At 38.5% G+C, this 27,220-nt stretch overlaps 1 protein-coding gene across 1 annotated transcript in view; it reads left to right on the forward strand.

Moving 5' to 3' along the window:
- Positions 1–806: 806 nt before the first annotated feature.
- The window catches only part of FOXN1 (forkhead box N1), a 126,509-nt gene continuing 100,095 nt past the window's right edge, over positions 807–27,220 (forward strand). Inside the window, exons 1-2 of the mRNA XM_089693613.1 lie at positions 807–1,172; positions 16,841–16,973. Of these exons, the coding sequence (XP_089549739.1) occupies positions 16,913–16,973 (61 nt within the window). The 5' untranslated portion in view covers positions 807–1,172; positions 16,841–16,912. The remainder of the gene's footprint in view (positions 1,173–16,840; positions 16,974–27,220) is intronic.

Below are 27,220 nucleotides of genomic sequence, written 5' to 3' on the forward strand. Positions count from 1 at the left end.
TAGCTGGGGTGCCCAAAATTTCGATCCCCACTGTATTTATCTTTGGATTGCATAAGGGGTTAGAAACCCTGTGAGGTTTTTATTGCCATCAATATTCTGGCTTGAGAAATTAATTCTCTCTGTTTGACTAGGTGACCACTTTTAGTGGGATGGAAAGTAAAGGAAATCCAACATTTTGAGTTTTTCATTCAAAACAAAATACAGAGAAAATCTGCCAATGGGGACACTACTTCCCCTGACAATTGCTACCTTTAACTTGGTGTTATATTTACAGGACAGGAAATGAAGGGAAATCTTCTATATACAGATGGCAAGAACAATTTGGCAGGGGCCTCAACAATTCCCTTCACTATCTAAAATGAAAAACGTTTTGACTTTAGTTAACTTTAATACACTTTGCTATAAAACCCTGAAGTATTATTTTATGTTGAGCAAAAAGTTAAAAATAAAATTTGGCCTTAAAATGTGCAGTCACAGTTTTGTAAACACTGTTAGAATATCCTTCACAGAGTGATGTTACAAAACTTAAACTTCTTATTTGAATGCCATATTTCTGTATATAATCATTAATAGTACAGCAATTTGCCTGTTGGGCTTAGTATTTTTGCACTAGCAGTGTTCAGGTGCACAGTGTTGTAAATCTTTCTCTCTTCTTCACTTGCAGAGCTGAAGAGCCCATAACTTAGTCACTGACTTGTTCTTTTTTTTTTTCTTATTACATGCATATTCGCCTGAGGCCAACAAGAGCTGATATAATAATTGGCTCACACAGCCATCTGCCTGCCTTATTTCAACTGATGTAATCTCGGATCTATTTCAACATGCTTTTTTTTTTCTACCTGAATCCTCTCCATTCCTGACAAGTTGTCTGATCTAATACCTGGGCTACACCAGAAGCAGCAGCACGCTGATGTGCTTCACTAGGAAGGTAAGAGGAGACAACTTACATCTTCCACCGGCATTCTAGAACTCATGCGTGAAAGCCAAAGAAAGCAAGGAGCACAAGTCCTTCAACACAGTCCATCTATTTAATGCCCAAGACAGCCACAGTGACATTCCCAACTGGAATACAGAAGTGATACTGGGTTTCTCTTCTTTTTACTTCCTGCAAGACTCATCGTCAAGTTTGTTGAAGTGCATACAATTTTCTGAGGACTGTACTACATATTCAGGTATTCGTTCATTCACTCATGCATGCTCATTCAATGTACTCCATTTATTCTATATTGTTTTTCTATTTTATTTTATATTTTTTTAAAAATTAACATTACTCTATGTTTATAAATTATTTAATCCTACAGAGTCTTTAGAATTATTTAGAGTAGTTAAAACATTTGAACTTTTAAATGATTCATTTTCATTTTGAAATTATTATTAAATACAGATTTCTAAAAAGAAATAACAAAAAAACGAATTTTACATTTATATAAAGAAATAAAAACAAGGCTTCATGTTATATTTATCCTTATTTTTAATATATAAAATAGGTAGCAAATGTTCTGCACATTAAAAAGCTTTAGTAAGGGATGCAGTAGATTTCTATAATGCTTAGAATAGTTTGATTTTTAGCAATTCAGTATTTTAATCTTGTCAGAAGCAACGAAGGCTAAAAATTCAGACGAAGAATGGAAACTTTTTTAACTGAAAAAAACTATTTATTACAGGATATTCAAATATTCATGCATCTGTTCTCTAAGCAGTCAAACATCGATTCATATTTTTGGTACCCACTAATGAAGGCAACCTCATTTATCACAGAATCTGGTTAACAGGACTGTCTAAGTTACTCTTGCAAGCAAATTTTTTTATTTTTTAACTCGCACCCAAATATAAAGGGTCATCTAAATTGCTGATTTAGATAATGCAGATCATTTGATAAACAAGGCTCAAGGTGCCTTACCTGCAGATGAAATATGTTGACATGGGCATCTCACAGTAGAGTAAAAAATTAATATTCGTACACAGAAGTTAACAAACACATGCACTTGCACAGTTTCGCTAATATTTATCCTTGTACATCCTGAAGCAGAAGAAGACTATATTAGAATGATACAAAATGTAAATATTTGAAGGTCATGTTGTAATGTCAGAAGGACAACTGTAACCATTTTTCAGATAAAACACATATTTTTGCCAAAGTGTCTACCTGGCTGGTAAAGTTTCCTTGTTGTCTGACGCTTTAAGTGATTAAATCTAGTTGAACAAAGTGGTCCTTACAAAAATTGGAGATGCTTCACAAAAGTCTGGCGAGGTGGGTTATCATTAAAGAAGAAACCCAGGTTTTTGTTTTGTTTTTAAATGTGGGTCCAAATTGAAATTAGTGGTTGAAATTCCTTTTCTATTGAAAAAAGGATCGCTTTCCTTCAAAATTTGTAAATGTTATCTTTTGTATAGTAGGGCAATATGAACAGTAAAATTAAAATGTTATTTGAATAATTAATGCTTATAAAAATAATATTTATACCATCTAATGCAATGTTCATTGCATTTGAAATTTTGTATTTTTTATTTTCAAAATGTAGGAGTTGATTTCCCACAGGTGTAATTTGCACCCTAGTCTGTAATAAAATTCCCAGGATCTGTGATAAGTGTTTAAGCAGGAAAAAGACATCTTCTTTTGTAACAGAGCCTTAGTCCCTTGTCATCTTAGGACATTGAGGGGTTCATAAATCTGTTTTCCTGACACCACTGAAAATCATTAAGTCTCCTGCCTTGGAGGGCCTTTTAGTAAATGATGTTTTTGCTCCTAGATGAAACATTTTAACCTCAGCTGTTTAATGCAAGCCCAGATGGGTGAAACGTATGTAAATCCTCACCTCTTCATAGCAAAAATAATAAGGGGCTTAAATTAAAATCAAAGTTTATACATTTTTCTGTTAGTACTTACAATTAGCAAAGCATGAAGGTGTCATGATTAGCATGCTAAGTGCTGTTAGAGTTCTAGGTTCAAATGCCACCAAGACATTATTTGCCTAAATTTGATACATGTATTTTGTGTCTTTAGGGGTTCTGCTCCACATGCTCCAGTTTCCTACCACAGGTCAAAAACAGGCTATCAAGTTAAATAACTAAAGCTTTGTAAAACCTATTCCTAGCTTTGGATACAACATGTACGTATTAAAGCTACTGTTGGGTTTAGCTTGCTGTCTCCCACCGGACATATTCACCTTCCCTATTAGTCCTGGTGACCAATGTTACTGGAACAGAAAGTGATGGGAAATCCAAAATTTTACAGTTGTCATCAGAAAAGAAGGTGAAGGATGATTTTCCAAATGAGTCTCTTGTTTAGGTAACAACTGTCTAAAATAGGACTTCTTCTCAATGATCCTCAGTTCCTGGTACAGGAGGTTTCAATTACTCCCTTTTCTATCAAAAGCTAGAAAAAATATTTTGGCTTGTCTGGCTGTGGACATTAAATTGCAAGCTCCACCGAGGCAGTGATAGATGACAACAGTTGTGTTGCATCTTTACATATAAAGGCTGAAATATTATTTGAAATACTAAGAATGAGCTCTTTGACAGTATCCTTTCTTGTCAGGGTCTAATAGTAAGGCTGTCCAACAGGTAGAGATGTATCCTTAGTAGAACTGCAATTTTCAGAGTATTGTGTCTGTCATATAGCAACATGACAAGGTAGTAGTTCCATGCCAGTTGCAGATATGTAGCCAATCTAACTCTGTTTTAGCTAAATCTACTTAGCTAGACACAGTTGCAGTTGTATAGTAAAGTATACTTATTTCAGTATGCAGCAGTACTAACCATGGAGGGCTGCTTTATAAGCACACTTATATGTATGTTTTCACATCACTTAATACTCCCCATCTGTTACAGAGTGCGTAAGGTGTTAGCAACAAGTGCAGAGTCCCTCTTTAGCAAAGTGTTTAGAGCATAATTGCACTGACAAATGTGCATACATTGGGGTTAATTTACTAAAACTGGAGAGTGCAAAATCTGGTGCAACTCTGGATAGAAACCAATCAGCTTCCAGGTTTTATTGCCAAAGCTTAATTGAACAAGCTAAGGGTAGCAGCTGATTGTCTACCATGCATAGCTCCAGCTGGCTTTACTAAAACTGCTTCAGATTTAGTAAATCTATACCTATGTATTTTGAAACTGTCCCTTTTATGCCTAATATGTCAGATTACACCGCAAGGCTAATTTCATGAAGGTTTTGCCTAATATGTCAGATTACACCGCAAGACTAATTTCCTTGAAGGTTTTGCCTAATATGTCAGATTATACTGCAAGGCTGATTTTCTGAAGGTTTAATTTATGATGCTTTCCTTGGATATTTCAATTTAAAACTCCCCTTAAACTGATGATGACCTTTGTTTAAAGCGAACATAGGTTTGTTGTCACTACAAAAATTAGTGATTTATTAAATCGACAAATAGATGTCAGATGACAAGCTGGATAATGTATCATTCGTGTACACATATGCTATGGACGAGGGGTTCATACACAACTGATATTTTGGTGACTTTGTGATACAGGCCAAAGTACAGTATGTAATATATCCTAATGTAGGATATATGGAAAGTATGTTGGGTCAAATGTATACATCATCGTTCACCAGATTATTCTAAATGCATTCAGCACTTTGAATATTTGACCATGTTGGCTGTCAAGTGGGGATTCCCTTCCGTCACCAGGAGAAAACTGATGCCAGAACCTGTATAGTCCTCTCAAACAGTGTTTTTTTTTTTACTAAAGCTGGTTCACTCAGAATCTTGTGCACTTCTGTATAGAAACCAATCAGCTTCTTGGTTTTATTGCTAAAGCTTAACTGAACAAGCTGCGGTTAGAAGCTGATTGACTACCATGCACAGGTGTGTTAGATTCTGAGTGAACCAGCTTTAGTGAATAAACCCCAGTGTGTGGTTATATTGATTACTGAATGATCTAATGTGCTTACAAAAAGAGATTAGATTTGTAGAAGTTCTCCAATTGAATCAAATAACATTATTGCTGAGTTTGTCAGTGTGTTCATTACTAATAAGACCAATAAAATTCAAAATGCACTTTAAGATTGTGTGCAATGTAGAGAGCTAGTTGTGTCCTACAACACTGTGATCATAGGCAGGCCATAGATGATGCATTTTCTTTTCTGCATGCAACCACAGGTTGCAGGAAAGAATATTGCTCAATTCCCTATCAATACACACAGTCATGATGGGGGAATCCCTCCCAAGGAGCTATTGTGTTCCATTGGTGGGGAGGGGGGGGGCATATATTGCATTCTAGAAATCCAACAAGCTGGTTGTACCTAAATCAGTCGATGGATCAGCTTGGGTACAGTCAGCCTGCCCATACAAGGATTGAATCTTGGTTGGTCCCTGCTGAACTGGCCAAGATTCAAACCATCTATGGCTGACTTTAGTTTAAATATGACAGGCTCAACATTTTGAACTACTGACCTGAAACAAGCATGCAGATTTGAACTTCTGACAACTTTCTATGTGCATATGCATATCAGTGAGTCAACACGTTTTAATGCTAGAGACTCGGCATAGCAACCAGGTAACTAGAATTTTTAGTATGTCATCAATGTCAGCTCAGTCGTTTCTCTCACAGCTTGAGTACATTTCCTTTAGAGGAAAGAATACAAAAATGTGCTTTATAAATTGATGACTTTAAAGCTGAACTAGGATGAATACATCCTTAAATTTATTTTTAAAATGCAACCAGGTTAAGTGCCTGAATTTGATTTGGTATTGGCCTCTTGCCTTTCCTGTTACAGTAGAGCTCCGATGATGGGAGGGAGAAGCAGTATAGGGAGCCAGTCAATTGTGCTGCAGTACAAGGAACATGTTGATAGGATCAAAGAGCATGTTGACAGAGAGTTGGGCACACCAGTGTGCTACTTCTTATTTCACTGTCCAGTCACAGGGTGAAGGTAGGGAGCAGACCTGCTAATGTTACTGAACTGCAGCAGGGAAAAACATGTTCCCTGCCCTGCCAGCTGCTAGACAGGGCAGTGTGATGGGGCTGTATTATTATCAGAACTGTGTGGACAGAAATACTAATCCTTTGAAGTGTAGAACTGCTGCCATATATGTATTTCATCTGTGTATGTAGCTGTTTACCTGGAGTTCAGCTTTTATGTGATTTTCTGCTTTATTCATTCCCTACACTCTAATATTAATAACAATAAATGTGAAAAATGTAAATATAAATATAGTTACAAAATGTTGGGGAATGACAGGTACTGCCAGCTTACAAATTAAAGATATTCAGTGTGTAAGTTAAAAAGTTTAATTAAATTCATAAATATGTTATCAGGATTACAATCCAAGTATGCCGGTGGGAACACCTGGGGCATGACATTGACCTCATTAAAGAGTTACTGTTTTGCAACTGGCAAAATCTCCATTTAACAAATGCTATGAAGAAAATGGCTAATATTTAACAAAAAAACAGGATGTCAGCTATGATCATAAAAAACAAGCATAAAAATAAACATGTTTTATGAAGTATAAACACAGATTGCAATGTGCATTTTAAGGTAACTCATATGCTACTTTCTTCAAAAATAATTATAGCAAGTGAAATGTTGTATTTTTAAATTTTTAAAAGTTTTCCTTATTGACACACAAACTAATAATATTAGTTTAGTACAGACTTCTACAGCATAATAATCTAATACTAAAATTAGTTTTAACAGCAAGCACTATACTGATTAATTGGGAATTCTAGCTATTAATCACTAAAATTTGTCATTAATTTCTACACATATGGAACAAATGTCTTCTTGTGGTTTGACCCACAAACTAATAATAGTAGAATGTAGTAGCCAATAATGTCATATATCTGGAGCTTTGTGCAATCAAGTACCATTAACATTAGCATCATGTGCTGCTTATGTATCTCACAGTATATGGTGCAATATGCTGCATCTGTGTAGCGGCTAGTTGCTGAAGAGTTTAGTATTGGTTTGAGCTACTGCAAATCACCCATGTGCTCTTGCCCTAGGGCAAGAATTAATTACAGCTATGTTGCTCTACATCAAAAATCAAATTTACCCTTTAGAGCAGTGGTCTCCAAACTGTGGTCTGGGGGCCAAATGTGGCCCTTTACTTGCCTTTATCTGGCCTTTGGGGCACTAGTCCTCATGCTGACTCCATTGGTGGGGCACTATTACTCCCATTGATATCAACAACAGGGCTCTATTCTTCCCACTGATATCAACAATGGGTCACTATTCCTCCCACTGATATCAACCACGGGGCATTATTCCTCCCACTGACACCAAGGATGGGGCACTATTCCTCACACTGACAACAAGGATGGGGCACTATTCCTCACACTGACACCAATGATGGGGCACTATTCCTACCACTGCCCCCAACAATGGGGCACTATTCTACCCACTGACACCAAGGATGGGGCACTACTCCATCCATTAAAACCAACAATGGGGCACTATTCCTCCAAATGATTGGACATTGGTTACACCTACTGGTCAAAGTCTGCCCCCCCCAAGCCTGAATGACAATAAACTGGCCCTTTGTTTAGAGAGTTTGGAGATCCCTGCTTTAGGGTATGAGAGAATAAAAGGGAACAGTTTGCTTGATGTGGAGCAATATAGGTTGTCTAGGACAACTTTGACCTCACACACTTCCATAAATGAGTCTTGTGGTCTTTGAAACTTTTTTGGAATTAATTTATAATACTCTTTTTATTCTCTAGTATCCTCATTACAATATCCTAAAACTGGTCATTGTTGCTTGGCCCAACTGTGTCAATTGATTTTGATACTTTGCTCGTAAAAGGTCTGATCTAATGGCTCACGTTCACTATTTTGCAATCCTTTACTTGCCTCTAGAAGTTATGCAGGTTACATGTCAGGCTTGCAAGTATTAAAATTTAATGAAGGATTCTGTGAATATTATTATTGTAGTATCTGCACAATGGGTTTTAGCCATATCCCTTCCTTTTTACCTCTTTTCCATGGTTGAACTCTCTGACCATTTTATATGAGGCCTTCTGCCAGCATCATAAAAAGCATGTGCTTACTTTTGATAGCAAACTATCCACCCAGCAAAACAAAAAATTTAAAAAAGTTAACATTTATTTTTGTGGCCCTTTTACCCACATGTTTTTGCTAGTGCAATCAGGGAATGATATGGAACCTGAAAGAGAGTTCTACAGTGCACAGTCTAAGCATTACTGCAGCATACTTAGCCTAAAAGAAGGTCCAAAAGCAGCTACAAGTTCATAGAGTTTATACAGTTCATTCATTTTTCTGCTGCCATGGGAGTTGTCTTGGTTTTATAACGATTTAAAAGGTGAGACACAATTTATGAAGACCCCCACAGTTATTAAAAGGGAGGCAGACATAGGAAAAAAATGTAACCCAACAGAGAGAATACAGATTTCTAAAAAAGTTTAGTGTCCATGCACACATGAGTAAAAAATTGCTTCTCCTAGAGGAGCTCAGTATTTTGCCTGTAGAAGCTACTGATGTTATCCTTTGTGTCCATGCACATTAGGTTATTTAGAGGTACATTTTAGGCTCAGTGTTTAGAGACAGAAAAAAACCCTTCTGTTTTGAATTTTTGAGTGCTGTTTTCTGGCAGAAAAAAGTGCTAAACACTCCTAAATGTGCCTAAATGCACCTAAATGCTAGTATAAAAAAGCTCAAAATTAGTTTTTTTTTCTATTAAGGCACTGGTGTTTTTTTAAGCCAGTGTGCATGGACCCTAAAAGTTTTGGGAAATCTGTATTCTCTCTGATCTCTAAGTCCACTGGAATACTCAGGACCCCCTCTCCACAACTACCTTTGCTTGGTATAACAATAGATACATTCCCGAAACAGTACAGGACTGTAGTCATACATATGCTAATCACAGCTAGGTTGATGATCACCAACAGATGGAAACAGATAGTGGCCCCTAACCTTTTTGTGGTGGTGCATAGGATGAATATACAGTGATCCCATGAAAGATTTCTAGCATACACCAAGCAAAGATCTACTGATTTGTGCTCTAAATGGGATGCATGGTTGCAGATATATGATGTTACAGCGGTATAATGGCTGAAAATAACAATAATTTTCTGTATCATTTATCTTGAGTAAGGATATTTGATATGTATTATGGTTGTTATTGTTATAGTTCCTTCACATGTTGTGCTTTTCTCTCTTTTTTGTTCTTCTTTTTCCATTTCTATGAGTATATATGATTGCTGCAATATGCAGTTTGATCTCTGCCTTGTCCTGTGATTGAATATACAAAGCTTTATGATTATACTGTTAGATAAGATATTTAAACAATTTGGTTATGGTTTTTATATTGAATGCCATTGTCTACTGTATTTTATTTTTTGTACAGAGTGATAAATTGATCTCTGTATTTGAGTAAAACTAATTAAAAAATGCTGAGACAAAAACAGTTAATTAATATTCAATAAAAACCTAAATTCTCCACGCTAAGGAGCTGTGTGAAAACTCAAACCACCTCTAAGTGATAAAAAATATTATCTCAAAAGTATTACATTTAAAAAAAAATAAGCAATATAAATTCCCACTACTGAGGCATTTAATGCCAGAAAAGAAAAAAAATCACCGTAAATAATATATAGTAACATATCACTGCTGCCACCTTAAAAAAAGAAAGGGAAGAGAAATAAGCACAAGCACTTTGCTGTGACTCTGGGAAGAAGCAGGCCGAGGTGGAATGAAGCACTCATTTGTCCTTATTGATGATTGTGGACTTTCAGTATAAGGACTTGTTTTACATATTTTGATATCACTTTATCACAGTGCTACTGTGAAGCAGACACTTTGCACTTTATTCCCAAAAAAGTATGCTTTGGGAACAAACCCTTGTCTAATTGCCGTTTATAGGACTGCCAGTGAGATTAGAATGCTCCAAATTGTGCGGTAATGTTGCCCTATATAGGACTGCTAGTGGGATTAGAATGCTCCAAATTTTGGGTAGAACTCACCAAAAAGATAATGACATGACAGATGGATTTCAATTTGTCCTCAAACGTCAGTGTTTGGCTTCAGATTTTGCAGCTTTCACAGTTAATAAAATCAGAAGCTTAACTTGTCTTTAATCATCTAAAGCAGTGGTTCTCAACCTGTGGGTCGCGACCCCTTCGGGGGTCCCCTAAGACCATCAGAAAACACATATTTCCGATGTGTAAAGAGCAGCTACTGTGTAGAAAGCAGCTACTGTGTTGAAAGCAGCAGTATTGGAGGTAAAACGACACTCATGAATTATAATTACAGGGTAAATAATTTTATGGTTGGGGGTCACCACAACATGAGGAACTGTATTAAAGGGTCACGGCATTAGGAAGGTTGAGAACCACTGATCTAAAGAGCCTTCTTGCTCAATTTTTACCAAGCAGAAAGCAACCGCTAAGGATCTGGAGTATTGGGATTTCCCTATAGTCACCAATCAGGTTTAGGGTCTGTTTGTTGCATTTTAACACATGTCTTGCTGCATCCAAAAATGCAGGTGTCCACAATCTCAGCAGTGCAGCGCAGTGTGTTTTTGATAAAAATAAGACCAGTCTGTTTCTTTTAGGTTTTATTGGATTGGGAGGCCCATCCAGTCAATTACAGCTCAACAAACGTGTACAATATGTGTTATGATGGGTTGAAAATATGTAATAGCAAGCCTTGGTCACTGCCTTTTATCCTTCTCCATTCCAAATTCTAAATTAAAAAATGCATTGAAAGCACACATCAATGTGTCAAAACGCGTCAGTGCACAAAGCAAAAGCACAATGACAAAGATCAAAGGACCTGCCTAATGCAGAAAAATGCATGAATACAAATCCATAAATCCAACTGGTCCCTTAGTGTCGGTTCACATATATGTGGATTCGATGCAGCTTGAACCAATCTGCATGAAATGTGAAATAACATTGCTTCCTATGGTACCTGTTCACATACAGTACGATAGGTGATTCAGTGTGGATTGAAAAAGAGTCCTGTCTGATTTCTGATGCAGATTCACATATGTGTGGTGCAGCTTCACAGCTCTGGTTTTAGTGCAGATTGAAAAGCAGTCATTCAGCAGTCCAGGTTCCAGTTCAGGACAGGATTTTCAGAGAGAAAACTGGCCTGAAATTGTGTTCACAAACTCATGACATATGTGATTCAGAAGCGGTTCCCATAGAAGTCAATGAGCCTTTAATGTGCACCTGAACCGGACTGCACTGCTCAGAAATCAGACAGGACTCTTTGTCAGTCTGCACTGCCAGTGCACCAGACCTATGTGAACAGACACCATAGGAAGCAATGTTATTTCACATGTCATGTGGATTGAATACAGTTCATACCGTATCCAATCTGCATATATGTGAACCGCCACTAAGCAGTGCAGTCCGGTTCAGGTGTGGATTACAGGCTCATTGATTTCTATGGGAACAGCTTCTGTATAGTCAAAACTTTTCATTTTATTTTGGACTGTAAAATAAAGGGTTAACACATTTGCCAGTTATTTTTTGCTGTCTTTCTCCACTGGGGGAAGTTTCTCTTCACTTCAAGTCCTAGATATGCAACAGAAAGTAGGAGGAATTTCCCTGTTAGTAGTCACTGCAACAAGTGCCCCCATTGACAGATTTATCCTCAACTCTTGTTCTGGTGACAACTATACATTTTTAGACTTCCCATTATTTTCTGTCTTAGTGACAATGATCACCAGTTCAAATGAGAGGAAGAACATATATAGCAAAAAAAAAACTGACAAAGGGTATCATCTTTTTCTACTCTATCCAAAATTTTAAAAATATGGCTTGGCTATACATACACTTTAAACTTAAAACATATGGATTGATCTGACACATGCATCATATGTAAGTTCTGCAGGATTTCCAGCGCTGGGCAGTGAGAACTCTATACCTGTAGGGCTTTGCTACAATTCTTTTTAAATGGGTGCAATAGGTTTCTTAGGTGAAAGTGTACATGGATATTTTGAACATGCAATTACCTTTTCATTTGTACTACAAAATGAACCAAAGAAACAACCTGGTTTGTACGGCCAACAATTCCACTTTTGTTTTCTTCAGTTTTTACTTAGAATATAAAAGCAGGGAACTTGACAGAAATATGATTGATCTATTTGTACAAAATAAAACACACATTTCCTGGAGGTAACTATCACATTTCACCTTATAGCACTATAATTTCTATCAGCACTACAGTAAATTCCTATTATCAGCATACACTTTCAGGACTTTTAAGTTTATCTCCAGTTTACAGACATATTTCAGCAGCTATTTGATAGTCACTTTGCATGTGGATATTTGTAATTTAATATCTGAGAACGCCAACTTATTGATCTGCCCCTTCGCTAAACAGGTTGTCAGGTGACTTTCTCTTAATGTAATTATTTGTGATCCAATATTGTGCCTAACCCATGCTTGGAAAATGAATCAATTAAACTAAATAAAGGTCAGAAAGTAACAAATCCTGACTGCAGCATTCATTGAAAATTACACATAAATATCAAAAGACAACTGAAAAAATAGTGTTGCGCTGTCCGGAAAATGTATATAGTGTATAAAAAACAAATAAAGTCCTACAGACCAAATATCAAAGTCCACAAAAGTGTGCAAAATCTTCATGCTGCAGCTGTGCACTAACCATCAAGTGATTATAATGCCGTTTACCAAATCCTTAGACCCCACAACTCAGGAGGTCTAAAATCAGCAATTAAAAGATGACAAAGCCCAGAAGAATGGATGGATAGATCGATGGTTGGTTCCAGCTCTCTTCTCTCACACCTCAGCAAGGCCTCTTTCACACGGGCATTCCATATGTCCGTTTTTCATCTGTCCATTTAGGGATGAAAAACGGACACCCATGTATTTCTATAGGTGATCTTTTTACATCATCTGTTAATGTCCGCATTCATTAACATCAGTTTTTTTGAACAGAAAAAAACCCTATTTTCCTTTCGTTAAAAAAACAGAACGGACAAAAAACGGATATGAATGAACAAAAATGGATGTATACGGATGAAAAATGGATGTAAATGGACAAAAAAACAGATGTAAACGGATGAAAAACTGATGTAAACTGATGTAAAACTGATGTAAACTGATGAAAAACTCATGTGAACTGATCCATTTTTTCTTGGAAAAAACGTGACTGAACTGATGAAAAAAACGGAACACCTGTGTGAAAGGGGCACAAGCCTCAAGCCTCACTCTCTCATGAATGGCATGCCCAAAAAGTGGTCACTGGATCACCTCTCATATACCAGTCTCAACAGCAAAAACATATACCAAGGGAAGAGCAAGGAAATCTCATAGTGAAGTACCGTTTAAAAACATTTATTAATAAACAAGTGGGTACTCAAAAAACAGATATATCACAAGTGTATTGCACAGCTCGGCTGACTCTCTGGGTGGGCAAGATGATGTTACCAATAAACTCTGCCCTATACACGTTTTGTCCAGCGGGGGCGTCTTCCAAGAGACAACCAGCGATCCAGTGACCACTTTTTGGGTATGCCATTCATGAGAGAGTGCTGTTTGAGGCTTGCTGAGGTATGAGAGAGCAAAAGAGTCAACCATCCATCAGGGGCGGACTGACCATTTGGAAACTCGGGCACTGCCCGAGGGCCAGGGGTTAGTAGGGGGCCCCATGAGATGCCCCTGGTACCTTTTTCATAGGCTTTTTTGAGTTTGGGCAAGGACACAGGGGCCCCATGATCCCCTATTGCCCGGGGTGCCCCATGAGTTGTCAGTCAAGGATTTGGTAAGCGGCAATGTAAGTATTTGCCACACCGATTGTTGTTTTCAGCTGTTATTTTCCGCATTCATTGGCTCTCGTTTTTTATGAAAATAACAGTTGTTTTGGCAAAAAACTATTGTTATAGATTGGAGAACTGAATCTATCATCTTTATTCTTAGAGCACTGGTTTACGTGACCATCTGAGCCAACCAGAATCTTTGTCAGCAGATACAAATAGTTGCTGACTTTTAATAAAAGGACACTTAACAGTTCAGGGATCCAGCTCTGTTCTCACCCAAACAGGTTCTTCACCAGTCCCCTGGCATTTTTACTAATGGAAGCTGACTGTGAGGCCTAGCAGCTTCACAGCTGGCTTCCTACTGCATTTGTTAATGGTCCCTCAGCCTTCTGGGACCTGTGACATGTTCAGGAGGCAAACTTCAAAACCAAGTACCAGCTCCCTCCAAAAAAAAATGTGTCCAAAAGTGTTAGAGAAGGGGAGGAGGAGGCAGAAAAGTGGAACTTCCCCTTTTGAGTGAAGTACCACTTTAATATGTACAGTCTGGAGGAAAGAACGGAAAGGGTTGACATGATTGGAACTTTGAATACATGAAAGGTACATACGTACATAAGAGTCCTAGTGTGTAGTAATGTGGGCTTTTATAAGTAAACTTTTTCTCTTTTTTTTGTTACAATTTTGCAGGTGGTAACCACTTACTGTTTGCAAACGGTATGGTATCATTCCTTAAACGGTGCTCTCTGCTGAGGAAACATTACTAAAAATCCTATGGCAAAGCAGGCAGCCAGCATGGGTGTGTGACAGCATTGTATCTGACAGCTACCTTGTTGGAGTGGTTACCAATTATGTGAACACTATGACATCCAATCATTAATGATCACAGGGTTTTGTTTGCAAACAGGCTGCCACAGGTCAGCTAATCTCTCATTGTGCCTCAAAAATAATTAGGAACTATGACAGAAGCTGGCAGCAGGTTGGAGCTGATAAAAAAACACAATACTGGAAAAACACATTCATTAGTTTAAAAAAGTTCAAAAATATTTTTAAAAGCTGTTAAAATAAGTAAAAGCTATTAAATGTATATAATAAGAAATCTGAACAGGTTGTTTCTAAAAACAGTTTACCAATAACATGTTTATGGGGTTGATTTAAGCCAGCTACAGATGGATCAAAGTTCAGCAGGAATCGACTGAATTTTGATCTATCTATGGCCAGGCTGTACTGAAGTCGATCTATCGATCAAGTTTAGTGCAGCCAGTCAAGTTTTTTTTTTCATTCAATCACTGCTGGTAGCTATACCCTTGACAGCTAGAAGCTGCCTTCATTTAAATCATCCAATCATATGAAGAGGAAATTCCAATTTTGTTCTCTGATCTCAATTTTACTTGATTAGATGGAAAATGTTATTTTTTAGCCCATTGTGAAGAGGTATTCACTGGATGGTAAATTTCAGAAATTTAGACTTAAAGCAGTATTAAACCCAAAACCAAATATTTCATATATTGCATCTTACCAATGATTAGTGTGGTGGCTCTATTAGGTTTCTTTTTAGGCTTTTTTTCCCCTCTGTTTTACCTGGTGATCTGGTCAGTAACACACCTCCTGTATTAGAGTGCCTACATTCTGGATAAAGAAGCACAGGGGGTACCTTTGCACAGCAGTACTGTCAGCCTGGTGGGAAGGGGAGTGTTAGATGTGCTAGCAGATTTAAATATACTAACATATTGAAGCCAAACTCCAGCTAATACTTTATAAGCAGTTCTGGCAAAAAGTTTTTTTCCTTTTGGGATAAAGGTTTTGCATAATTATATAACAGTTGATGTAAGCACCTGTGTAAGTGGTAAATGGTTTGTCTCACCCCTGTAACTGCAAGAGAGCTTGTTTTTATGAAAAACAAAATACCTACTGACTGCATGACTAGATGAAAACAAAAGCAAGAAAGCCTAGAAAAGAAAACTTATGCAACCACCACATCTAAGAATTGGTAAGCTGAAATATAATAAATGTTTGTTTTGGGTTTAATACTGCTTTAAAGTGTACCTAAAGCAATTTTTTTATTCAGTTTTAGATAAAATGACGAGAGGTTAAAAACTCTGTCTATGAGTAAGGTCGTGTTTGACTGAAACGCGTTAGTGTTGCTTGCATTCTGGAACTATTTTTACTCCGCATCTGAATAAAATTTCTACAATTCATCTTCACCTTGTTGCCGATCCTATATGATTTGATTTAAAAACTCTGTCAGGCTTTTTTATGTCTATTTCCTAACTAGGAAGATACACTTTTCTCTATTTGTCCACGTAATCATTTGTCTCTAAAACGCAAAGTAAGGGGAAATCCAAACCAGAACAGGAATAGAGGGAAAATCTTCAAATAGAGGCACTTTTAACTAAAAACTGTCTAACATTTTGGAGACATTTTCTACAGTACAGGAGATGAAGTTAAAGCCCCTGCCAGTTTATGTTTTGCTGTTTGTGTGCCATTGGGGAAATTTCACTACACAATGGCTAAATGGTTAGCACTTTCGCCTGGCAGCACTAGGGTTATTGGTTCAAATCCCAACCACGGCACCACCTGCCTGGAGTTTGCATGTTCTCCCTGTGCCTGTTTGGTATTCCTCTGGGTACTCTGGTTTATTCCCACACTCCAATGCCATGCTGGTAGTTTAATTGGCTCCTGTTTAAATTGGCCCTAGTATGTGTATTTATGAATGTGAGTTAGGGACCTTAGATTGTACGCTTCTCGAGGGGACGTGATGAGGTGACTGTACTATATATATATATATATATATATATATATATATATATACACACACAAGTAAAAATGCTGCGTAAAATGACGGTTCTATATAAGTACCTATAATATTAATATTTCTTGTCCCAGAAATGCGACAAGAGGTTAGAGGAAAATTCCCTAATTAAGGGGAATTCCATTCCCTACTCTATAAACAAAATTTAAAAAAATGGGTTTGGATATATTTTTTAACTCTACTAAGTGTAAGTTTGGATAATTTTTCAGACTTCTTAAGTAACTTTACATTGTTAGTTTCAGTGAAATTTTTATTTCTGCAGAAAAAATAATTCCAGCATAAATTGATTTTTTTTTCATTTTGTTCTTTTCCACAGAAAAAGAATTCCACCCTCCCAATGAAATCACTGATGGATGTTACAGGAACAGGTTTTCTTTTATGAGATCACATGGAAGCTGAAAAGGACAGTTACTCTAAGCTAGAAGAAGAGATGGTGAACTTGCAAACAGGTGACAAGAAAACATAACCTTCTCATGCCATGATACAGTTTCCCTTATGAACAATACATAATACATTCCAGCAGGAAGGGTTCCTTAACTGCTAACATTCAGATTCAAATGTTTGTCCCCCAACTGTCATTTTCCACTGCAGCCTTGACAAATACAAGTTGATACTGCCTGGATTATATATCTGTTCTTTTGCAGGAGACCAATCATCTTCAAAACAGATTGAAGTTACGGAATCTTGAAATAGATTCCAACAGCATTTGCAAATGTGGTGGATATTTACTGAAGCAGCACTTTTTATGCTGCCTCTGCAAACCTATCTTTATTTCAAACATCTGCTAAGTTTAAAGTGGTTGTAAACCTTAGACATGAAGTTTGAGCAAAGCATATTACTCTATAGTGTATGCTTGTCTCAATTGAGAGCACAAAGTTTCTGTTCTGTCTGCTGCTTCATTCCTCTGCTTTCAGCATTACGTCTGCTATGTTTTCCTGACACCAAGAGAAAAAATGGGACAGGGGAGGGAGACCTCCAGCACACAGCTTGTGATTGACAGCTTCAGCTCTGTTCCTGTGTGCTGTGTGGAGGGGGATGTCCCTTTCCGTTCATCAGCTCTCAGAGCTCTGCTCACTGAGCTCTGCAGAGTGTAACTTCAGGTATTTGCACCATTTTCTGAAAGTTAAGAAAAGCTTTATAAATCAGGACTTTGTAGAGAAGAGAAGAATGCAGATAAACAGGAATAACTTATATAGGAGAATTTGTTTCATGTCTGTGTATCACCTGAGGACAGTTATATGGAAGGGATTACAACCACTTTAAAGTAGAACTAAAATTACAAAATTAAAAATTGCGAACGCGCAGGGTCTTTATTGCACAAGAGATATGCAATATTTACAGTATTTCTGCCTCGATGTTATCTTTATGATTATATGAGATTTTAAGGATTGGGTTTAGATCTACTTTAAAGTGGTTGTAAAGGCTCAAGGTTTTTTACCTTCATGCATTCCATGCATGAAGGTAATAAACCTTATGTGTGCAGCTACCCCCCCCCCCCAATCCTTACCTAAGCCCCCTCCAATCCAGCAACAGTCTTGACAGCCTCTTCTGTCTGGGGACTCTTCCTCTTCATTGGCTGAGAACGCAGCAAGAGTCCTTTTGCTCCTGCTACTGTCAATCACAGTCAGTGAGCCAATGAGGAGAGAGCAGGGCGCAGGGCCGAGAGCTCTATGTGTCGTATGGATGCATAGAGCAGATGCTCAGGGGCGAACAAGCAGCAGTGCCCCCAGCAGCTTTCCCTGAGGAAGAGCTAGGAGCGCCAGCGCCCAAAAAGAAGAGGATCAGGGCTGCTCTGTGCAAAACCACTGCACAGAGCAGATAAGTATAGACATGTTTGTAAGTTGTTTTTTTTAACGAAGCTTTAGTATCACATTAAGGAAAGAAAAACTATGGAATATTCACTTTAACCTGATCAGATACTTGAATAATCACAGGTTCTCTTGACCAGCGTGACAATACTCCTTTAGAAAATCACCATTTGTCTGTAAAAATCCCATACTCACAGAGAAAATGAGATATTTCACATTCAAAATTGGCCATAGCTGGGTCTGGACAAACAATGGTTTCCTCAATCCACACTAAAGCTACACAAAAGCCTGGTACACATTATACATTTATTTTTTATTTAGCCCAGTGGGCCAGTTAGTACTATAGAACTATTATTAATGTTAGTACAGCAATCTCCCCTGCTGTTGTGTTCTGACAGGGGGACGGCCCCCTCCCCACCAGGACAGGAGCAGCACTCACAGCCATCAAACGCCAATTGGATGCTGGTCTTCCAGCATGCCTGTTCGATACAAGCCGGTCATGAAATCAACTTCTGTCGGACAGGCAGCTGTACACGCAGGCCGAAAGTCAGCCGGTTCCTGCCGAACCGACCATTTTCGGCCAATTTTGCAGCCGGCATAACAAGCTGGATGGAGGAGTCTCCCATGCTGAGTAGACTCTCCACTGTCAAAATACACTGATCAGTGGCTACAGCCGATTAGCTGCGCTGCAAGGGGGCTCAGTTCTAGCATATGCACCCCCATCCTCCTGATGTCCGGGCCACCCCTGTGTGCCCTTTCCCCTGTAGTGCTGCCAGCTTCCCTTCTCGCTTCTTCCGCCAGCAGTGGCTGGGGGCACACAGGAGGATATTTCAGGATGTAGAGCGGGTAAGGGGCTGGTAAATATGTAATTTTTACCAGCCCTTTCCTTTCCTGAAGCAACACACTGAGCGATCGGCACTGCTAAATTGTGTTTACTATGCTTCAGTTTGGGAATGAACAGGAAGCCTCAGAATGCTCCCTATTTTTTCACTGTCCAGTGCAGCTGAGGCTGCAGAGAAAGGGACTGATGAGGCCCTTAGTCCCTTTCTTATTATATTATTTAAATGTGAGACATCAGGGGTATGTTTAGACCCCTGATATTTTAATAAAAGCCCCCTTAACAGGGCAGTTAAAAAGTACAATAAATAAATAAATTAACGTAAAATTGAAAAAAAAATTTAAAAAAAAATGTAAATTCTAAATAATAATAATAATTTTAAAAAAACTTGTTCACGTGTGTTTTGCTCTCTATAATTTCTGTCCCAGCTACGTCATCGCATAGCATTGCAGCTGTGGCATGTGTTTGCCCATAGCCATTGCCTCTGTTGCTAAAGGGGTTGAAAGGCAGTAAAAATGCAGTTTATCCATGGGGCTTTTACTGCTCCCCAACCTCACGTGTGAATGAGCGCTAAGTACTCATTCACACAGGTACTCTGGCCATGTGAACGAGTGGATTGTTCATGTGGCTAAAGCTGCCTGATACTCTAAGGCAGTGGTCTCCAAACTATGGCCCAGGGGGCAGATGTGGCCCTTTTCTTGCCTATATCTGGCCCTTGGGTAGCTATTCCTCACAATGATTCCAATGCTGGAGTAATATACCTTCCACTAACACCAACAATGGGGCACTATTTCTGTCACTGATACCAACAATGGGACACTATTCCTTCTACTGACACCAGCGATGAGGCACTATTTCTGCCACCAAAGATGGGACGCTATTCCTGCCACCAAAGATGGGATACTATACCTGCCACCAACACCAACGATGGGGAACTATTCCTTCACTAAAACCAATGACAGGATACTGCTTACATTGATGCCAGGACATTTTCTACCCCCAATAGCCATAGTCTGCCCCCCTAAAGCTTGAAGGACAGTAAACTGGCCCTTTGCTTAATAAGTTTGGGGCCCCTGCTCTAAGGGGATGGTCCTAATTTGCAGGTGCGCAGACTTGGGTGAGTGGCCCTGAATGCACACTGTCTTTCTTCGGGGCTGTACACCTGCACCTACAGTATATGCCTGTCAAATTAGGACCTGCGGTTGTGTTCGTACAGCTGCTGCATCCCTGTAGAGTGATATAAGCTGCCTACACACAGCTCTAGCGACATAAACAAACCACCCTACATGGAAGAAAAATATATATTAAATATATTTTTGAAATATTCTCCTCAAATATATTGACATATATTTGAAATACTACAACTTTGGCCTTATTCAATATATATATATATATATTTTTTTTTTTATATATATATATATATATATATATATATATATATATATATATATTTTATGTTGAAATGCTTTTTTTAAAAATTACAAAATATGTGAAAAATATTTTTTTAAATATTTTTTTTAAATATCTTCTTAAGATTTTAACATATAAAAAAGTCATTTTAACATATATTTTGTAATATATTTTAAATGCATTCCAAAAATGTAGTTTAATGTATTTTTAAAGATATATAGTATATTTGAAAATGTATTTTTAAAAATATTTTTCATATATTTTGTAATATATAAAAAACACATTTCATCATACAGTATTGAAATATATTTTGAAATACATTGAATACGGCCAAAATTGTAGTATTTCAAATATATGTCAATATATTTGGGAAGAATATTTTTAAATATATTTAAAACATATTTTTCTTCCATGTGGGACTGAAGTACACTGTACAGGCCACAGCCCCTTGTGAATGAGCACCAATGCCTCAATCACACACAGTGCTTTATCGGGAATTGTGTTGTATTTGTGTCCACTAATAATGATTTTAGTGTATTTTTATCATTGATATTTTTGGGAAGGGAGCCCTGTCAGTAGGCTGTACGGGTGCCAATATTTTCTACCAACAGCCCTGCATCAAGGTTTATTTTTTTGTCTTACATAAACCAACTTGTAATTTAGATTTAGGAGGGAACAATAAATTGCTTTAATATTCGTACATCCTTTATTAGTCCTAACCACTTACAGTATTTATATGTCCTACAATTTACAAAAGCTCTGTTCTAGCCAGCAAAGTGTTGTAATGATATAAAAACAATTACAGAGGAGTACAAGGCAATAAATCACGTAGATCAAAAGAGTTAAATCTGCATTATCATAAGGCCCCACCTAAGGCTCGTCCTTCATTTATCCTCATACTTTGTCCCTGAAGGTTCTGATCATTCTCTTTATAGTTTTCTATGAGATTTGAATATAGCTTAGCTACCAAAGCCAAGAATGGGTGTTTATCATATATCTTACTGCAAACCCAGTTTTATATGTGTGCTATAAAACACTTTAAAAAGGCTTGGCTACGGTCCATTGATAAATATAATTTAGGCTGTAAATTTGATAAAGTCACCAGTAAGATAATTAATGACACTACTGTCATTACTGGTAGGTGAAAGATATTTACAAGCAACGCTGTCTATAATGGATTTTCTCTGTTTTGGGGCAATCACCTATTTAACTCAAAGCTGCTGTTACTGGTCCAAGTTATTTATTTTTATATTCCCAATAGACAAGTGATACAATGGCTGTACTGGGATAGAGGGAGGTGTGTGTGTGTGGGGGGGGGGGATTCTAATCACAGGGACTTAGTAGTCCAGCAGAACCTTAAGGTGTGCACCACTCCACTCAAACATTATTGGTTGGACTGACATTTTATCAGAAATGACCTTTCATTGCTTAGACTAATTTAAATTTTGGTCATACATTATTGCTCTTGGTTTAAAAAGGCCTTCAATGTTAAAGTGTATGTATTGCCTGTTTTAGTTTTGGGTAGTGTAAGGAAGGGCTAAAACCCTGGATAGGTTATATTTTATGTCTGTCTGGGAAATTTCCTTTCACTTGATGTGTCAGAGATACATCAGGAAGGTATTGGAAATCTCCCAAAGTTAGGGTGGTTCCCCTCTTAGACAGTTGTCTCTGGAACAAGTGTCTCCATTAGAAGATTTCTTCTCACCTCCTCTGTTAGGGACAACTCTAAATTTTTGGATTTCCTTGCACAGCCCGTTTCAGAAATAGTCATTAATAGAGAATCTCCCCAATGGTGATTCAGACAGCACTAAAATCTTGAAAGAAGGTCAAACCCATCCCCCTCAACCCAAAACTATAAAGAAGAGGCTTTGTCCCGAAGTGATATTGTATGGCATCCCTAATCCACCCCCATAGTGGTAAAGAATAATATACAGTATAGTGTGCAGGTATTTCATTGGACAAAAGGAAGCACATTTTTCAGTGCTGACCCACATGTGTATGACTTTTTTGAAAACATTTTTTATTTTTAATAGAAATATTGTATTTCTCCACAACAAAAGTATATGAAGATAAAATCAGATCAAAATCCAGTTACAACTCCCAGCATTAATAACCTATCTAAGTGAATTCCACAAGATTCCATAGTCCATTTATTTTGTTGTCCATATACTCTATATTGCCAAGAGTATTGGGACACCCCTCCAAATCATTGGATTCAGGTGTTCCAATTACCTGCATGGCCACAGGTGTATAAAATCAAGTACTTGGCATGCAGACTGCTTCTAAAAACATTTGTGAAAGAATGGGTCACTCTCAGGAGCTCAGTGAATTCAAGTGTGGTACCGTGATAGGTTGTCACCTGTGCAAGTCCATCCGTGAAATTTCCTTGCTGCTAAATATTCCACGGTCAACTGTTAGTGATATTATAACAAAGTGGAAGCAACTGGGAACAACAGCAACTCAGCCATGAAGTGTTAGGCCATGTAAAATGACAGAGCGGGGTCAGCGCATGCTGAAGTGCACAGTGCGCAGAAGTCACCAACTGTCTGCAGAGTCAATAGCTAAAGACCTCCAACCTTCGTGTGACCTTGAGATTAGCACAACAACAGTGCGTAGAGAGCTTCATGGAATGGGTCTCCATGGCCGAGCAGCTGCATCCGAGTCTTACATCACTAAGTGCAATGCAAAACATCAGATGCAGTGGTGTAAATCACGCCGCCACTGGACTCTAGAGCAGTGGAGATGTTGTTCTCTGGAGTGAACAATCACGCTTCTCTGTCTAGCAATCCAATGGACGTGTCTAGGTTTGGTGGTTGCCAGGAGAACGGTACTTGTCTGACTGCATTGTGCCAAGTGTAAAGTTTGGTGAATGGGGGATTATGGTGTGGGATTGTTTTTCAGGGGTTGGGCTTGGCCCCTTAGTTCCAGTGAAGGGAACTCTTAAGGAGTAAGCATACCAAGACATTTTGGACAATTTCATGCTCCCAGCTTTGTGGGAACAGTTTGGGGATGGCCACTTCCTGTTCCAATATGACTGAGCACCAGTGCACAAAGCAAGGTCCATAAAGACATGGATGAGCGAGTTTGGGATGGAGGAACTTGACTGGCCTGCACAGAGTCCTGACCTCAACCTGATAGATCACCTTTGGGATGAATTAGAGCAGAAACTACGAGCCAGGCCTTCTTGTCTGATATCAGTCCCTGACCTCACAAATACGCTTCTGGAAGAAAGGTCAAACATTCCCATAGATACACTCCTAAACCTTGCGGACAGCCTTCCCAGAAGCGTTGAAGCTGTTATAGCTGCAAAGGGTGAGCCAACTCAGTATTGAACCCTATGGACTAAGAATGGGATGCCATTAAAGTTCATGTCAAGGCAAGCATCACAATACTTTTGGCAATATAGTGTGTTTCCTATGCACTAAACAATATTATATAACAATATATAACAGTAAACACATTTGTACAAATTTCATGATGAAAAATGGTCCCATAAAAGTTAAAATATGCTGAAATAGCCTTAATCTCCATATAGTGCAAGTTTGAGCTCCATCTGCCTCTCTGATTTACTAGGTGCATGAGTCCTGTGATATGGTTGCCACCAATCCCTGTTTGCTAGAGACAGCTGCCATTTTGAAGGGTCTGTCCCCAGGAGAAAATGTTCCCATAATGTCCCCAGCAGCTGTGGTGTACAGTAAAACTATGCTGATCTCCTGAATATAAAGGCCCCTAGCAGCAGCAGTGAGCACAGAGCCGATGCAGAGGCAAGCAAGCACTGACCTTCACTGTACATTGAAGTCTCCCATACAGCGCCCTCTAGTGTTCCTGCACACCCCTTCTGGCTTTATTCATTCACAGGCAGAGAGTAGCTATTCCCGGGCCTCAGTGAGTAAAGAGCATCAGGTGCTGCACAGGATGCATGTCAGTGCCTGGGTTGTAGAGGGCTGATTCTGCACATGAGCGTGATCAGGGAAAGCTAGGAGTGCAGGCAATGGCCAGGGACAAAAGAAGCAGGCAACTGCCACACTACAAGCCATACAGTGTGAAGCAAAGTCCACTTTATTGGCCTCACCTCCAGGGGTTCAGCAGGAGACACATGCATTCTTTTTCTTTAGACCTTCAAAACATCCCTCCAAAGTTGCATTGTGCATTGTGGGAACTAACACTTAGTCCCCTTCACATCGGCTGCGATTTGGTATGTGATTTGCATGCCAGGAAACTTGCAAATCGTAGGCCAAGTCACACCCTCTTGTCCGCTTTTAGAGTGGTCATATCATTGCGGTTCCGACTTGGCCAATTTCCACACCAATTTCTAAAGTAATGAACTTTAATGGCATTTCAGTCTTAGTCCGTAGGGTTCAATATTAACTTGGCCCACCCTTTGCAGCTATAACAGTTTCAACTGTTCTGGGAAGGCTGCCCACAAGGTTTAGGAGTGTGTCTATGGGAATGTTTGACCATTCTTCCAGCACATTTGTGAGGTCAGGCACTGATATCAGAAGAGAAGGCATGACTTGCAATTTCCGCTCTAATAAATCCCAAAGGTGATCTATTGGGTTGCAGGCCAGTCAAGTTCCTCCACCCTAAACTCACTCATCCATGTCTTTATGGACCTTGCTTTGTGCACTGGTGTGCAGTCATGTTGGAACAGGAAGGGGCCATAACCAAACTGTTCCCACAATGTTGGGAGCATGAAATTTTCAATAATGTCTTGGTATTCTGATGCCTTAAGAGTTCCCGTCACTGGAACTAAGGGGCCAAGTTCAACCCCTGAAAAACAATCCCACACCATAATCCCCCTCCACCAAACTTTACACTTGGCACAATACAGTCAGGCAAGTACCATTCTCCTGGCAACCATCAAATCCAGACACATCCATCGGATTGTCAACAGAGAAGCATGATTTGGAGGGGTGTCTCAATACTTTTGGCAATATAGTGTATCTTGAGTGTTCATTCTCCTAGCTGGTCATTGACATATGTTAGGGCAGCTGGTAACGTGTTTTAATTTTAATCCTTAGCCTTCTAGATACAAACTGTGGATGTGATCTGGGGATCAACACACCTTCTAAACACTGAGAATACAGGTGCCTAATCCCCCTACCATAGTCTCACCTAGAGCAATAAGACTTCCGTTCCTCCTGGTAACGATCAGCTTTTTGGGTCAGAAGGGCAGGCAGGAATATTGGTGAAAAAAAAAAACATGTTCACTGATCTACTTTAGGGTCTGTTTGTATATCCTTTAGGATCTGAATTAACCTGGATGCTCTGTCAGTCTTACTCCAACGAAAAGAATCTGTAATACTTGTTTGAAAGTTACCAAAATGTTTTGTCAGTGCCACAAAATGGGAGGAACCCATGCGTTTGCTCTGAAGAGACGGCATACCTGTGCCATCCTTTCAGAGCTCTGTGTTGTAAACCGTGACTCCTGTGCGTACCTTTTAGGAAGTAGGTTGGAGAAGGTTTAAGGATAAGTTCACTTTTATGAAGGTAAAAAAAATGTGCATTTAATTTTTTCTTCTTAGGAGCATGCAGAGCATTGCACCTGTGATCAGCAGAACGCTGGTGCAATATCAGGCTTCTGCAGACTGTCAGTATAACTGTCTGCGTGTACCTCCCATATAGGCAGGCAGCTACTGAAGTACAGGAAGATCAATGCATTATGAGAGGGCTCACCAGCGCCCCTGCAGTTTGTTTGGAAATACAAGCCTCCTACTGCAGTGGTAGACGGTACTTGTATTTCAGTCAGTCAGTCATTCATTCATTCACAGAAATGTGAATGAATGACATGGCTGAGGATCCCCCACCTGCTGTCAAAATGGGAGATCCGGTCAGGTGCAGGCAGGTGCTTTAGTAACATGTCACTAAATATGGGTGTAACATGTTAAACAAGGTGAACTTATCCTTTAGCCACCCGAACTCCTGAAGGTTTTACCCCATTCATGACGAGGCAATTTTTTTACTATTCAGCACCGCGCTGCTTTAACTGGCAATTGTGTGGTCATGCAACACTGTACCCAAATGAAGTATATACAATTTGTTTTACACAAATAAAGCTTTCTTTTTGTGGTATCTGATCACCACTGGGTTTTTTACTTTTTATTGTATAAACCACAAAATGACTGAAAAGTTTGAAAACAAATTATATTTTTTACTTTCTCTTATAAAACATATGCTATTAAAAATTAAAAAAATCAAGTTTCTTCACAATCAAATGTATTCCACTACATGTCTTCGGCAAAAAAATGCCAATATGTGTATATTAATTGGTTTGTGTGAAAGTTATGGTGTCTACAACTATGGTATATATATTTGAAAATTCAGTCCTGATGGTCTGACAGCCTATCTCATTTTTTGAGGCCCTTAAAATGCCAGGACAGTACATATACTCCCCAAATGACCCCTTTTTGTAATGTCAAAATTTTTTTAAATATGAAGAAATTAAATGAAATTTACCAGTGCAGTACCGCATCATCAAATGAATGGTGTGGTGGCGATCAGGGCTGGTGACAGTATGTTAAAAAAAAAATAAAGGTTTAAATATTTTTTATTAATTTTTTAACATAACTTTTTTTTTACCTTTTTTTTACCATTTTTTTACATACTTTTTTCAGAGTAGTTCAGTGTCATCATAGTAACA

The sequence above is a fragment of the Staurois parvus genome, unplaced genomic scaffold (assembly GCF_062004578.1).
Source record: "Staurois parvus isolate SC_StPar_1 unplaced genomic scaffold, SC_StPar_1.0 ptg000635l, whole genome shotgun sequence".
In the NCBI taxonomy this organism is placed as follows: domain Eukaryota; kingdom Metazoa; phylum Chordata; class Amphibia; order Anura; family Ranidae; genus Staurois; species Staurois parvus.